At 36.2% G+C, this 15,714-nt stretch overlaps 3 protein-coding genes across 3 annotated transcripts in view; 1 reads left to right on the top strand and 2 right to left on the bottom strand.

Moving 5' to 3' along the window:
- Positions 1-1,123: 1,123 nt before the first annotated feature.
- Positions 1,124-3,407, bottom strand: cdk5rap1 (CDK5 regulatory subunit associated protein 1). The gene is made up of 4 exons (XM_016241469.1): positions 3,292-3,407; positions 2,715-2,864; positions 2,391-2,531; positions 1,124-1,177 (listed from the first exon to the last, which is right to left on the bottom strand). The coding sequence occupies exons 1-4, from the start codon at positions 3,298-3,300 to the stop codon at positions 1,124-1,126; spliced, it is 354 nt and encodes a 117-aa protein (XP_016096955.1). The 5' UTR covers positions 3,301-3,407.
- A 6,029-nt stretch (positions 3,408-9,436) lies between these two features.
- On the top strand, positions 9,437-13,376 carry ghrh (growth hormone releasing hormone). The gene is made up of 5 exons (XM_016241493.1): positions 9,437-9,578; positions 10,102-10,183; positions 11,469-11,570; positions 12,092-12,196; positions 12,379-13,376. The coding sequence occupies exons 1-5, from the start codon at positions 9,572-9,574 to the stop codon at positions 12,518-12,520; spliced, it is 438 nt and encodes a 145-aa protein (XP_016096979.1). The 5' UTR covers positions 9,437-9,571; the 3' UTR covers positions 12,521-13,376.
- Positions 13,377-14,856: 1,480 nt separating this feature from the next.
- Positions 14,857-15,714, bottom strand: part of rpn2 (ribophorin II) — a 28,419-nt gene continuing 27,561 nt past the window's right edge. Inside the window, exon 17 of the mRNA XM_016241492.1 lies at positions 14,857-14,878. Within this exon, the coding sequence (XP_016096978.1) occupies positions 14,863-14,878 (16 nt within the window). The 3' untranslated portion in view covers positions 14,857-14,862. The remainder of the gene's footprint in view (positions 14,879-15,714) is intronic.

Here is a 15,714-nt window from a genome sequence, read left to right as displayed (position 1 = left end):
GACAGGGGATCGGGAGCCATTCCTAGGCTCGACAGGGGATCGGGAGCCATTCCGAGGCTCGACAGGGGATCGGGAGCAATTCCTAGGCTCGACAGGGGATCGGGAGCCATTCCGAGGCTCGACAAGGGATCGGGAGCCCTTCCTGGGCTAAACTGAGGATTCCGAGGTCTCTCCTCCTCGTTTTGACACTGAATTCCCTCCATATTCTGGTCCTTATGTCCCGCCATTGTCAGCTCACCCTCAGCCATGATGCAGCGGGCGGAGCTCCTCACCGCACTCACACCGTCCACGGCTTGCTCCCTCGTGGTGGGCACTGTCACCGGCTCTCGCACCTGGTCTGACGTGTTGGGCTCAATATTCGAGGCTATCCTCTTCTCAGCCACGGGGCTTCGCTCCGGCTCGTGGATCACGGCGGGAAATGGCTCTCCGTCATCGGTGGGCTCAGGCTTATGCTCCGTACCGCGGGGAGATGGTGGGCTGGGCTCAGGGTCCTGAGTGGGCGGCGAGGCTCTCTCGAGGACCATCCCCGGACAAATGCGCTCGTGTGGTGGCGTTAAGTCCAACTTGATAGAATGAAAAGAGGCAGTTGTCCGGGTAGTGCGTGAGGTGAGCCAGGGACAGAAAGTCGTTCGTGTGGTCCTCAAGAGAGCGTTCCCCCTGCTCCAGCAGGAGAATTTGGAAGGCGGGGTAATCCATAACATAAAAATAAAAACTGACAAAAACCGGAAAAACAAACGAGGGGAAAGACGCCGCTATACTTTACTTAGTGGTCAGTTATTCTGTCACGGTCTGTGGAGGCAGGCAGGACGACGAGGACGACAAGGATTCCAATAATGACTTTTAATGTAGACACAACAAGGCAGATTCAGGTAGGTGACACACACACACACAGTAACATTCACAATAACCGACAAACTCGAATACAAGAGACAGGAACAGATATAGGGCAGATAACGAGGGGCAGACAGGTGAGCACAATGAGGTGATTAACTAATAACGAGAACAGGAACAACCAAGTAAGGACACAGAGGTAGAAACCACAATCAACAGTCCACAGGGGTGTGACAGGTACGATGAAGGACGAAAAAGTAAAAAACAACTACCAGATATACTGCAAGCTAAACTAAGCTAAACTCTGCAGGACAGTGTGGTACTCCAGAAGCAGAACTGGACACCCCTGCCATAGACACTTAGACACTAATCTTACAGTTCAATCAAATAGTTAAACCTGATGGCCCTTTAACCCACAGTATAGAGCATACAGGTGATTGCTTTGTTTTATATTACGTAATGAATCAACATAAATTATATTCTGTTTTAGACAAGAGACATTGCTATGTTTCAGCTCCTACGTTTGCTATCAGATCATTTAAAGGGACAGTTCACCCACAAATGAAAATTCTGTCAATAATTACTCACCCTCATGTCGTTCTAAACCCGTAAGACCATAAAATTACTGTTGAACCCCTCATGTCACATGGATTATTTTACCGATCTCCTTGCTACGTTTCTGGACCTTGATCATGGTAATTACATTGCTGTCTATGGGAGAGTCAGAGAGCTCTCAGATTTCATCAAAAATATCTTAATTTGTGTTCCGAAGATGAACGGAGGTCTTACGGGTTTAGAACGACATGAGGGTGAGTAATTAATGACAGAATTTTCATTTTTGGGTGAACTAACCCTTTAAGCCACTAAACAACGGGGAAAGTTTTCAGTCTAAACAGTCAGTGCAAAACACGTAACTCACGTCCAGTTTTCAGTGAATTAATCATTTGTGTGCATTTGTGTGTATATAAGTGTGTATTCACAAACTCTTTCATATTCTGTTATTGTTTCTGGCATCACATTGCATTTCATGATTGCATTGCAAGAATTACAGACTGAAGGGCAGGTCAAAACATCCAACTGCTGCTAGACTGCTCAATTTTCATTTTTGGGTGAACTAACCCTTTAAGCCACTAAACAAGGGGGAAAGTTTTCAGTCTAAACAGTCAGTGCAAAACACGTAACTCACGTCCAGTTTTCAGTGAATTAATAATTTGTGTGCATTTGTGTGTATATAAGTGTGTATTCACAAACTCTTTCATATTCTGTTATTGTTTCTGGCATCACATTGCATTTCATGATTGCATTGCAAGAATTACAGACTGAAGGGCAGGTCAAAACATCCAACTGCTGCTAGACTGCTCTCATCAGAGTTATAAATGACCTGCTCTTATCATCTGATTGTGGTTGTATCTCTCTATTAGTGCCACTGGATCTTAGCACTGCATTTGATACTATCGACCACAACATTCTTTTGTATTGTGCCATTCAAACAAAATTTACTTGATATGACAATAAAATGATTATTTCAATATTAGATAAACTGTTAGCCCATAGTTTACCTTCACTAACACATAATCTCCAGGTGTAATGGGGACCATCTGAGGTTTCTCTGGCTGAACAGGCAAATCTGTTTTAGGAAAAATCACTTTCACATTTATCTCATTTCGACCACAAAGTTCCTCAGAAGATCTTTTACTCTCCTGTAAAATATCAAGAAAGAAAAACTAAATTCTGTAAGAGCTAATCACGCTAATCACATACCTGTACATATGTACTGGATATCTGTTTAGCGTTTTTCTTGAGCATCTTCTAGGGTTTAAGCAACCCTTACAAACGGTGGAGAAAATTAGGTAAAACATCCTGAAGTAGGCTGTTATACTCACTCCCTCTACCAACACCAGCTGTGTGCTGCCAATAAGAGCCATGTTGACTTTAGCAGCCTCTTCTCTAAAAACCGAGATGAGTTCCTCCAGACGGCGCTGTTTCACTGGTGCAGGAACATCATCTTGCAGCCGATGATATGCATGGGTTTTCTAAAGAGAGATAAGCACTGAAAAAAGCCATAGTCAGAATACTTTTTCCTATCCCAGATTTAAATCCTTCTATAGAGTTTGCTTCAGCTTTCAATTTTGTATATTAGGTACCATTCTTTTGAACTAGCAGATTTAGTTGTTTATTAGGGAAAAAACATATCCAATAAAACCCCAATAAAAGTGACTGATATTATCATGCTGGTTTCACTCTACATCAGCACTCACAGAAAAACAGTATATTGCTGATGAAATGATTTGGAGCTTCAACTATATTCACTTTAGACATTTCTACCACTTGTACTCATTTCCATTAGTTTTTATTTGATGTAATTCAAATTTTGTACCATGGGAACCCTGCTTAAAAAATTACAAACAGAATTACAAGAGATAGATTAATCTGGCAGGAAGAGCAACAATTAGATCAGACCTTCCTCATGCTGTAGGCGAAGATAAAGCCCACGTTATAGCCCACCTCCCTGACAAGGGAAAGTGTCTGCTGAAGGTCTTCTTCAGTCTCTCAACAGAATCCTGTGATGAAATCACTGCTCAGACGGACTCCTGAAACAGGATTTATCAGGGACAGAGAGAAACATCATAAACCACTGCACTTCATTTACTTCATTACTGCACTTCATCACATCATATCATGAGAAAACATGAAAACAACTTTGTCAGCCATTAGTTTTGAAACTGTTCTTTGGAACATGCATCGTGTCTCATTCAATTTATTAAGAAGAAAATTATTTCTCACTAACGCTAAAACCACTTGACCTCAAACCATAACTCAATACTTTATTTAGATAGATATATTAATTTATCTATATAAATATAAATATGTTAAACTAGATAAAAACAGTATATACGTGTATCTTGTATGTACTTCTATTAATAGCATATACTATTATGTCCTGACAGATGGTTCATTTAAAAAAATATACCTCTCTGGTCCCACTTTATATTAAGTGTCTTTAACTACTATGCTTTTACATTATAAAATTTGATAATGTAGTTCATTGTGTACATACAGTACATGCTGTTCTGCAAAAATATTGCTGAGGTTTGGATGCAGGTATGGTTGGGGTATATTTTTGCCCCCATTCCACTGCCTACATCTAGTGTTTTTCAATGTAAAAATGCATTCTGTGTTGAATAAGTATTAACATTGATGTACTATCTATTGCAATACAATCTAGTCAGACCAAAAAAATGCTCTCCCACATATTTTGCAATTCTAACTGTTTTTCTGTCATTGGTATAAGAAGCAGTGGGTGCAAATAGAAGAGAATATATACAGGTGCATCTCAATAAATTAGAATGTCATGGAAAAGTTCATTTATTTCAGTAATTTAACTCAAATTGTGAAACTCGTGTATTAAATAAATTCAGTGCACACAGACTGAAGTAGTTCAAGTCTTTGGTTCTTTTAATTGTGATGATTTTGGCTCACATTTAACAAAAACCCACCAATTCACTATCTCAACAAATTAGAATATGGTGACATGCCAATCAGCTAATCAACTCAAAACACCTGCAAAGGTTTCCTGAGCCTTCAAAATGGTCTCTCAGTTTGGTTCACTAGGCTACACAATCATGCAACACCAACCCAATATGTGACATTTCCATTGCTGTATATGAGTTTTATTTCATTTATTCAAATGTCTGATGTGGGGATGCAGTAAATACACATACAAGGAACTTTGAATTATTTTTTTTTAAATTCTGACTGACACAAAATGATTGTTTCACTGGAAAGATCTAGCAGAATAAAAATGACTACAACTGACTAGATATGAAATGCTGTTTTTAATAAATACTATAGTGCTATAAAAGCCATATAGTTATTTTTTACCTCTGTAGTGATGAACCATGCACGTGGTGGTTACCATGATCTATAAATGTATGATTCTATGGAATAACACTGGTATTTTATTAAGAGCTGTAGATTCAGATAATCCAGTTAATTTTTGTATTTTCTGTATAAAAATTTACACTTTACATTTTATACTTACTACTTTTCACTGTTTCATGATTTCGGTTGTTAATTTAAATCAGCATGCCAACTTAAACTCAGTGTTTTGCTCTACATTTCAATGAGACAAATATGCAGTATTATTTAGCAACTGCACTTTTTGTGAAATACAATAGCAATATTTTGATATTATACAAATGGTGGCTCAACTCAACTGAGACTGCCCTGCTCTCGGTTACTGAAGCCCTGAGACTGGCAAGAGCAGCTTCCAAATCCTCAGTACTCATCTTGTTGGATCTGTCAGCTGCTTTTAACACCGTTAACCACCAGATCCTCCTGTCCACCCTCATAAAGATGGGCATCTCAGGAACAGCACTCCAATGGTTCGAGTCTTACCTCTCAGGTAGGTCTTTCAGGGTGTCTTGGAGGGGTGAGGTTTCTAAGTCACAACTTCTTGCTACTGGGGTTCCTCAAGGCTCAGTGCTTGGGCCTCTTCTCTTCTCCATCTACAAACCCGATTCCAAAAAAGTTGGGACACTGTACAAATTGTGAATAAAAACAGAATGCAATGATGTGGAAGTTTCAAATTTCAATATTTTATTCAGAATACAACATAGATGACATATCAAATGTGTAAACTGAGAAAATGTATCATTTTAAGAGAAAATAAGTTGATTTTAAATTTCATGGCATCAACACATCTCAAAAAAGTTGGGACAAGGCCATGCTTACCACTGTGTGGCATCCCCTCTTCTTTTTATAACAGTCTGCAAACGTCTGGGGACTGAGGAGACAAGTTGCGCATTGCAGCCTGTCTGAGAGACATTTTAGCTGGATGAAGGACCATCACCTTCAACTCAACCTTGCTAAGACAGAACTGCTTGTTGTCTCAGCCAACCCAGCACTTCATCACAACTACTCTATACAGCAGGGTTCGTCAAACATAACTCCTTATATAAATATAACAAATAGTTTATTAAGGTGATAGATATAGCCCAAAACAACGAATAAATTATGAATTTTTATTGCTGTAGTCTAATGATTATTTAGTTATTACTGTTGTAACAAATCAAAAATGAGACAGTAACTAAAAATGTTTTGCATAGTTTATCAGACATTAGTAAAATATCCGTCGATCTCCAAAAAAAAAGGCCCTGACCTTTCTGTGAACGTGCTGTTGTGCATTGAGGAATGTGGTACTCCTCATATTCATCATTGCAAGCATCATAGGTCCTGTATGGAAGCCCATTTCCGCCAGGTAAGAAAAAAAAAATCATGCTGTAAAAAGTCGAAATTATGACTTGCTGGCTCATTGATCTACACGACACGACACACGATTATGGAACATGGTGGTTTAAAGCAACAATAACTTCCATGAATTATGAGAACTTAAAAATATAGCTGATTAACACGAGAAAAGCTTTATTTAATCTGCACTGATCGGTAGAATATGATTTAGAGTAATTATATCGGTCATATGTGTCTCCTTGAAGGCGTCGAGACAAACATTTCCTAAAGGTAAATCTACAGTCTGAAACTGCTGCTTATGTTCATGTCTCAGCTAAAAACAAACAAACGCATCACTGAACCATGACAGTAATCATAAACGATTTACCCCAATTAACTACTCAAACAAATCTAGGGAAATGAAGAAAAGGAGCAGCGGAGTACGTGTAAATATACTGTGATATATTTCTAAATAAAAGCCAAACGTTTACCATGGTTTCAGCTATCTATCTATCTATTTGTCTAATTTATTTATTTATTTTTTATTATAGTTGTGTGCTGATAACAATGTATTTAAAATAAGTGGGCTTATTCAGTTTTTAATAAATAAATAAATACAGTAGTATGGAATTTCTCAACTGTTCATGCAAATGGATTAAAACTAATTTTTAAATGTAATTATTAAATTGAAAAACACCAGAAAAACAGTGTTTGTACTGTAAATACATCTAAATGCCACTTCAGATGCCTCTGCAGTGCAAAGATGTTTGTGTCACAACAAGGTCGTAGGCAAATGCACAAAGACGATGAGAAAGGTTAATAAGGCTTTAATTTAAGAATTAAACATGCTCTAACACAAACAATAAGAGGTGGAAACAGAAACAGAGAAACAAATAAGAGGTGAAAACAGAGAAATTTAAAAACAGGGCAAACTAGAGAATGGAAACACATGAGTGGCAGGAACTAAAACAAGGAAACGCGTGACTGGGGGAAAACAAATTAAATGTCCATGAAAGAAAAAATATATATAAACTGTGACAGTTTGTTGATACTGATCTCATTTGACTGGCAACAGTCCTATAGTGTCTTATTATTCTAATGAATAAATTTAAGAATTTACATGAAATGGGACGCAGGCATTTAAAAAAAGGTTAGAAAAGTAGAGTTTTACCTCTGTGCTTAATCTGAATCCAATTTCAAATTATTAAAAAACTTAAGACTAAAATTATTATTAATTTAGTTTTAATTTGTATATTTGAAAATTATGGTATCCCCTTACTGTTCATTTATTTGTTCATTAGTTCATCAAAATTATTCATTTTGTAATGAATTACTTCTCTGCTGGTATTTTGACCCATTCCTCACTTGGAACATCTTTAAGATCACAGATAATCTTTGGTTTTCATGTTGCCACTGATTTCTTCAAATCCCACCAAATATTTTTAATGAGATTGAAATCTGAAGACTGATTAGGCCACTCAAGAATGTTCTACAATCAATCCCTGAACCAAGCTTCAGTATATTTAAACATATACTTTGGGATGGTTGTCCTGCTGGAAGGTTCAGTGATTATCAAGCTTCAGTTTATGCACTGAATCCATTGTGTCCTTCATATAGTCCAGATTTCCATTTCCTGTAACAGCAAAACACCTCCATAATAAGACTGGTCCATCTCCATGTTTGACCACGGGGATGGTGTTCTTCTGCTCATAAACATTGCCTTTCTTGGACCAGGCATAACAAAACGTGTGCGTGTGTGTGTGTGTGTGTATATACATATATATATACATATATATATATATATATATATATATATATATATATATATATATACACAACAGTGTTTATGTTTTTGTGATGTTTGAGAATGTACATAGTCAGTGAATACCAGGTTATTGTCATAAGCATAAGACCCATACAAAAGGTAAGGTGTTGACACAATTCACCACATGGTGTCACTCAGAAGTCAAGTAAAACTCATTTAAGGTGATTGAGCTAATGTGACATTGTCAGATAAATCTCTGCTTTTCTATGAAAAAAAAATCATAATTTTTGGAGATTTTAACTTTTGCATACTGTAGATTAGGAAAACAATTTTGGTCAGTCAAAATGTCACTAACCACTCGTTGCCATAATCATACACTAGTTTTAATTCTGTCAGACAGAGTTGACAATACAGCTATTCAGCCACAGAGTAATGATATTTCAGATGACTACGTGCTACTAAGATAGTAATTTAGAAACTGAAGTGCAAAAGGAATAATAAATAAATCAAATAAATTTAGAAGTGCATGGAAATGTTTCTAGCTACGGACAGCCTGAAAGCTGCTATGTCTGCATATTTATGGAACATAACCAAAACAATCTTATCAAATCAAAGTTTTTATTCAGTATAGTGGCAAGACTGACATGAAGAAACAGATATTTCTTCAAAGCATAGCAGTGATGCAATTTATGAATTTTTACTGAGAAAATGTAGAACTTTGGAAAGAAAACTGAAAATTTACAACCAGCTGGTAAAGCCTTTTCCCAGTTGGCTCCTAAAATTTTAAATAGCATTACTGGCAACGTTTGGGACACTCTAAATTGTGAAAATGTTTAAAGACTTATCCTTTTAGTCACTCTGTGCATTTCGTTTTCAGTCTACAGGAATCAAAACAAATGATCACAGGTTTGAACTCTTTTTGACTCTACAGAAGCTATATCAGCTATAGCACGAGAAATCCATATCCAAAAACTACAGTAGCAAGAAAACCAGACAACATGACAAGACACGGAAACACTTGATTCTGTGTGGAAAGCTCTGAGCCCTCTGAGTGAGTTCACTGATGCCCTGTCTGGACAAGTCTATCTTACCTGAAGCATGTGCTTCATCTTTGTCACCACAGGATGAAGACCTAACTTACAAATGATACTAAACATAAAATTATTACCAGCCACACAAGACCATGCTGTACATGACATTCATAGACTAAATACATACTATATATACTACAAGTATGAAAACTGTATTGACTGATTCTTAACATTTCTTTTGTCTTTTTGTTTTTTTAATTTGTAGCACTTTGGGATTCTGTTTGAATATAAATCACGTTATAAATAAAATGTATTATTATTATTTGTATTATTATTGACTGTATAATGACAAGCAGATGTATATAGTACTTTTTTATTTGGAGCCAAACATGGTCACTATATACTTGCATGGAAAGGTGTTTCATTAAATTCTCCTTTGTCTTTCGGGGGGGGGGGAAGCATACATCGGAACAAATGCAGTCGAGTAAAGAAAACACATGACTAATTAGCGAGAGAGCGTGGGGGGGGGGGATGGGGGGGGAGGGAGGTGAGGTATATAAAACAAGAGATACACAAGAGGGGTACAAAATGCCTACCTGAGTCTTTTTTAATTCTCTTATTCAGCATCACCAAAAATGAAACCAAACCCCGAGTGAGAGTGACCAACATTTCATGTCTTTGTTCATTAGACTGTAAGAGGAGCACATCACCAATCATGCAAGGTAAACTCTTCAATTTTTCTCATTCTATCAAAAGATTATTCAACTTAGGAATTATATTTTACATTTGAAAGTAAAAATAAAGGTACTTGGATGGTTGTTTGTAGTATAGGTTTATAATCAAGAACCTTTTTTGGCTGCCTATATTTCTTTAGAGGCTTAAAGCTTCTTGATGTTATTATACATTCTTCAGATCTGTTTATCAGTTTATTGTGTTCTTTAAACCTAAAAGCTAAAATGTTCAATGTAAAACACTTTTTGGTTCTGAATGGAACTTTTTTTTTCCAAGAGTGAAATAGGAATGTTATAGTAACAACAACAACAATAATAATTATTATAAATTGTAAAATTCATTTACAATAAAAAATTTTATAAAAACGTATTAATTTACAAAAAAAATACATTATTTTAATGTAACCAAATAATAAAAAATAATCATAGAGTAGCATAGAAAAGCAAGAGTGATATATACATACATATATATAGCTTCAGTGGATGTGAAACATTATGTGAACTGTGTTTTTAGTGAGAATGATGCAGAGAACTGTCCCGCTATTGTTCTGCTGCCTGTTACTTTCAGCGACATCTTCCCCAGTCTATCCACTGAGGTAAGACAGACCAAAACCAACTGTCATTACATAGTTTTTTTTTTATATAAAATATTTGATTGTTTTATTTTTCATGCATGTAAATTAAACAAATATTTATTTTATTTGTAACAAATCTCCTAACGTACAGATATTTGTATGAACCTAAAAATATTCAATGTGTGAAACATCGCAGACATGTGATGAACAGAAATGGAATAATGAGTACCTGAACAAAGTGGGGATCAATATCTTTTAAGTTCCCGCTGTGAAATGCTACTACTCTCTTCCAACAAGGTACTTGCAAGTTCTTGAACACATCTGGGGGATACATGGTTACATGTGGTTTGCCACTGCAAGGACAATCAGCTGTCCTTCCAGCCTCCCTGTAGCCCTGTCTTAGGTGTCTTACACTACGCACATTGCAGTTTATTGCACTGGCCGCACCTGCAGTCCTCATGCCCAACCCTGGGCATCTTTCTTCTGTGTTTTTCAGAGTCAGCAAAATGTCTTTGCACTGTCCTAAGTAATTATAACTGTGACCTTAATTGACTACCGCCTGTAAACTGTTAGTGTCTTAAGTTAGTTTGTGTATTCATTCTGTAATTTGCAACTGCTTTAGAAAAGTTATTCCTTAACACTAGAATTTAAGTGGTAACTACTTCAGCCTTATTCAAATATATACAGTGTCGTTATATGTCTGAATCATGCAGTCTTCTTTGCAGCAAACATAACATATAACAGTTACATCATTCATAATTACAAATCCTCTTAAATGAGAAACTACTTGAAATCATCAACAGTTTTATGTAACAGCAAACCATTCTCATAGCATTCTGATTTTCTCAGAACACGACATTTGCAGCACAACTAATTAACAGTGTATGACTCATTTTTACACTAATATGGTTATACATCTCTACAAACACATGGGCAAAGAGTAGGGTGTGAATGGTACGAACAAAGAACAGCTGCCTATGAGAAGAGTGAAAGTCTATGTTCAGAGTCTGTCACACGTTACCCTAATTAATAGAGACTGAGCTCTGCTTTTGTTGTGTTAACTAGGGTCAGGGTTTCTATTATGAACTACAGACACTTGATGCGAGTCCACAGCTTTTTGCAATCCTCTTATTGAATTCTCTCCCCTGCTACATTAAATTTGTAAGCTAATAACAATGTTTTTGTTTAAAAACTGTGGTGAGACTGACTAGTTGTCCCAGTCATAACCCCATCCCTTGATTATGATAGACACACAGTATCTCATTAAATATAAAGTGATAAACACAGTGCTTGATGTGTTTGTTAGGTTCGGTCAGAGAGCGGCTGCGATACTGATGACCTCCTCTATCGAGGATCCAATGCAGTTGCCAGCAGACACTTCATCCCAAACACCAGACGCTGAGTTTAGGTCAGTCAATTATTCATTCATCTAGCGCTAAACAATAACACCTTTTTTCTACTTTTTGTCTTCAGACTTTTCTTGCCTTGACATTTTCACTGGCATATACTAAAATACTGTACGTATGCATCATTTGTAGTTAATTAACAAATGGTTTAGCTTTTTAATTTGCCAAGACAACTATCAAAACACTTTGGCTGCAAAATGGTGGTATACAGTTATATGGCATACTGCATACAATGATTACAGCCATATAGTCAACAAATTTTTGCTGATGCTTCCAAACGATCAAAAATCATTCTTGCAATTTTAATAAAATTTAACTAAATGTAAGATTTAATAAAAATGCAGCACTGGCCCAACAAGCATGTGACATTTCTGTTCACTGGCACAAACTTCTTGCACTGTACTTTGGGCCATCCCAGTGGTTGAACCCTAATACCATCCTTGGTCAGAAATGGTCTAATCTGACTTCAAATATAGTCATCTAATTCTGAAATAACAGTATGATGTTTAAACACCATTTTTAGGTTTGGAAGACATGCTGACGCCATCTTTACCAACAGCTACCGAAAAGTTCTCGGTCAAATATATGCCAGAAAATTCCTTCAAACTGTTATGGGCAAAAGACTTGGGTATGTTTTTTGTTTTAGACATTTTTGGACAACTATAACAAAATCATTTAATGTTTTTAATTAAATAATTTTGTTTTAGTAACCCCCCCCCCCCATTCTGCTGATTAATCTCATGATTTACACAATTTAATAATGCTGTGTCCCATGATATTTCAATCCCTTTGTTCTCTCTCTGTCAACAGACCAGAAACTCAAAACTATGTGAAACGCCAGTCTGGCATTTATGGAGACACCTTCAAGCAAGATGTGGATATGGATGTCATTGAGAGGGAACAAAGTTACAGAGAACCACAAAGACTTAAGTTCTCAGTAGTTACACAATGATTAAAAATTAATACAAATCTGCGAACAGTCTTTATACTTGCATTGGCCACATTTCACACTGGATTATTAAATCTCAGTTCACCCTTCATACAGTTTTCTGTGCACAGTGTATTTTTACAGCCAGTTTTCAGAAGGTCTGCCACAGAAATCAGGAGTCCCTACCTAAAAATACACAATTGTTAAAATGTATTTGACATCCACACCTCAGCAAGTACATATGGTTGTATAGCGGTATAACTGATCATTCCCTAAGCCACTCCTTAATAACACTGATGACAAATCCTACCTGATATTAGAACTCTTGCCAAAATATATTGAAAAACAATAATAAATAAAACTGTCACCTCTCACTAATTGTATTATTTCTAAGTTGACAAGTAGAGTATTACTCTCATGAACAATTTCAAACATTTTAGAAAGACTATAGAAAATACAAGCTCCAAAGTAGAACCTCAAAGAAACAAGATAATACAATTTAGTGAACATACCTGTTATCACTGACACACGAGTTTGAAAGCCTGACAAAATTGAGCACACCTGTGATTTCCAATGCATGACACCATGAAAATAGTGTTAAAATAGCAAGCAACCAACTAAAAAATGAACTCTGACTGAACACCACAACTTTCTAAATTTTGGATCTATAGACTGTGGCTGAGCCCGAAAACTGACAAATGCTGCCTTCGGAGGATGCATTCCAACGTAGGAAGGCATCAAGGCAAGTCCGAATCCAATATCAGCTTCACTTCGTGCCTCCTAAGATGTCTTCGTCTGATCGATTTTTTGAAGGCAGCATAGTTGTATCCTTCGATTCCTTTGACATCCCACAATCCTGTGTGTTCCATTCCATGACAGTTCAGCTAAAAAATAAAAATCCCATCTGAAGTTGCGTTTGGTGGACAGTTTGTTTTGTCATGTCCGAAATCAGTTTCATGAGGTGCCTTCTTGCGCAAATGCTGCCTTTAAAGTCATTGTTTGATAAGGCAGCGAGGCAACGAGTCAGCAGCCTAAGCTTTTGGACGCAGCCTGTTTTTCTGCATGTCTGCATCATGGATCCAAATAGAAAATAATTACCAGAAGAACTGAATAAGTTGCTTGTGAGACTTTACAAAGACGGAAAAAGATACATGAAGATTGACAAATAAAAAAAACACTGAAAAAAAAACTGGAAAAACATTAATTATCCGATGTACCCAATTAATAGCCTATTTGTCATCTACACAACAAAATTGTTTCTCTTTTATCTTGATTTCTTTAGTTTCAATTAATGTAATTCCCTTAAATGTGAAATCTACTAGATTCAATTATGTAGGGCGAATGTGAACCAATCAAGTACTCTTTTGCTGTTGACAAAACTCTTTGTATGGGACAATTTCATAATTTCTACTCTCATTAAGTATTTTATGTGTTTTTAAGCAGGTGAGAAAAGGGGGTGATTTTATTGTTTTAATGTTCATTTAGGTTGGCTTTTAAAACTTTACTCTGTATAATTTCTTCTATGTTTGCTCACAGTTTGTTATCTAGCTAATACAATCTTATACTTGTCCAGTGCTAGTCTAGTAATGAGACAAAATATACGAAATTTAAATGAATTCTGTCATGGAACAAAGTAAAATTATAATAATATTTTAATGGATGATCTGCACCAAAAAAGTTAAGAGCAGCCAGCAAATGTCCAACATACATGTTAAGCCCTTCAAAATGGCTTATAAAAAGCATAAAGCTTTCATTTATTTAACATGTTCTGGTTCCTACATAATCCCCTTACAGCCACCCTGCTCTCTAAAAACCAGTATCGGCCACTAAACAACACAAAGGGAGCAAATGTGTTTTTATCGTTTTATTTATTTATTTTAAAAACACCGTGTTAGCCATCTGTGTGGTGATGACTGGAAGAATGATTCCACATTTCTGTTCATTTGATGACAAATAAAACCTCTTGCTCTGATGTATGATAAAAAATAAAATAAAAATAAAAAAATCAAACAGGAACATGCTTCACTATTCGTTACAAAAATCTGAGGACAGGAATTTGTATTCAAAAACAATCAAATGAACATCCTTACAAAAACAGAAAACAGCAGTAGAATATCACCAACTTTCATTTGCATCACCACCAAACACAATTCAATGTACAAGCAACAATCATCATATATCCTCAACATCTGACAGTGATTTGTTGTCAGAAAAAAAACTGCGCGTTTCTTAATTGTCAATTTTGAAAAATTCAGAATCTGCATCTTTGTTTCTCTTTTAAACCACCACCAATACTTCTGTTCCCAAATTTCTTAAAGAAAAAACATGAACATGAAACATCCATGGTCTTCACGATTTTACCAGCATCATTTTCCTTCAAGTCTGAAAGAGAGAACATCAAGTACTGGTTAAAACCAAATTTGTACTTCCTGTAGTAAATAGCAGTGCTTGCAGGGTAGCAAAACTTGGGTTTTAAACTTTGGTTCTTCATATTCTGCAATGCCACACTAAACCTTTTTGTCATCAATCACACTGCAGTTGGTTAGTATAATACCACTCTGTATTCAAAACAATTTTAGGAGGGGGTATTCACCAAGAATAAATAGCATGCATTGAGCATTGTTTATTAGCATGCATCATGTCTGCAGTGCTTCAGCAAGATTTGAAAACACATGCAAATCAGGTATTGCAAACACCAGGCACAGCTTGCACAGAGCAATTCCTCTTTAGCAGGCCAGTTATGAGTACTATAGGTTAAGAAGGATGCAGCAGACTACTACGATCTCCACGCCAAGAAATTATCATAATTTTAACTGTAAAAGACTGTTAAAAATGCTACAGTAAACATCTATTAATTGTTATACAGGGGGAAAAAAAAGTCATAGATCTTAACTTACATTTCATGTCATTTTATAGCAAGACATTGTTAAAGGTGCCATTTTTGGAAGTAGAAAAGAACTGACAAACCATAAACCGACATTCCCAGAAATCCCTGTGGCACTTCACATTTGATTGGATTTCATTTAAATAATTGTTTATTGGTAGTTTTTGCTATCAGATGTGTATATTTTGTCTGTATGACACCGTGCACCTACTATATATTAGAATTTACCTCACCTTGTGGAAAGGCTACTTGTGATGAACTTTTATTCTTCATGTGGCTTTTCCTTTACCACCTGTGTTACAAAACTGATTTATGTAGCAGTATAGCCTTGCTA

This window comes from Sinocyclocheilus grahami, unplaced genomic scaffold, assembly GCF_001515645.1.
Source record: "Sinocyclocheilus grahami isolate Dianchi unplaced genomic scaffold, SAMN03320097.WGS_v1.1 scaffold623.1, whole genome shotgun sequence".
Lineage (NCBI taxonomy): Eukaryota > Metazoa > Chordata > Actinopteri > Cypriniformes > Cyprinidae > Sinocyclocheilus > Sinocyclocheilus grahami.
This window is presented reverse-complemented; position numbering and strand designations above follow the sequence as displayed.

Bases quoted from the DNA above. Each gene is read 5' to 3' on its own strand.
- cdk5rap1 (XM_016241469.1), bottom strand. The intron at 2,532-2,714 runs GTGAGTATAACA...GATATTTTACAG, and splicing joins AGCTGGTGTTGGTAGAGGGA to GAGAGTAAAAGATCTTCTGA. The intron at 1,178-2,390 runs GTAAACTATGGG...TGTCTATGGCAG, and splicing joins GAGATTATGTGTTAGTGAAG to GGGTGTCCAGTTCTGCTTCT.
- ghrh (XM_016241493.1), top strand. The intron at 10,184-11,468 runs GTAAGACAGACC...TGTGTTTGTTAG, and splicing joins TCCCCAGTCTATCCACTGAG to GTTCGGTCAGAGAGCGGCTG. The intron at 12,197-12,378 runs GTATGTTTTTTG...CTCTGTCAACAG, and splicing joins GTTATGGGCAAAAGACTTGG to ACCAGAAACTCAAAACTATG.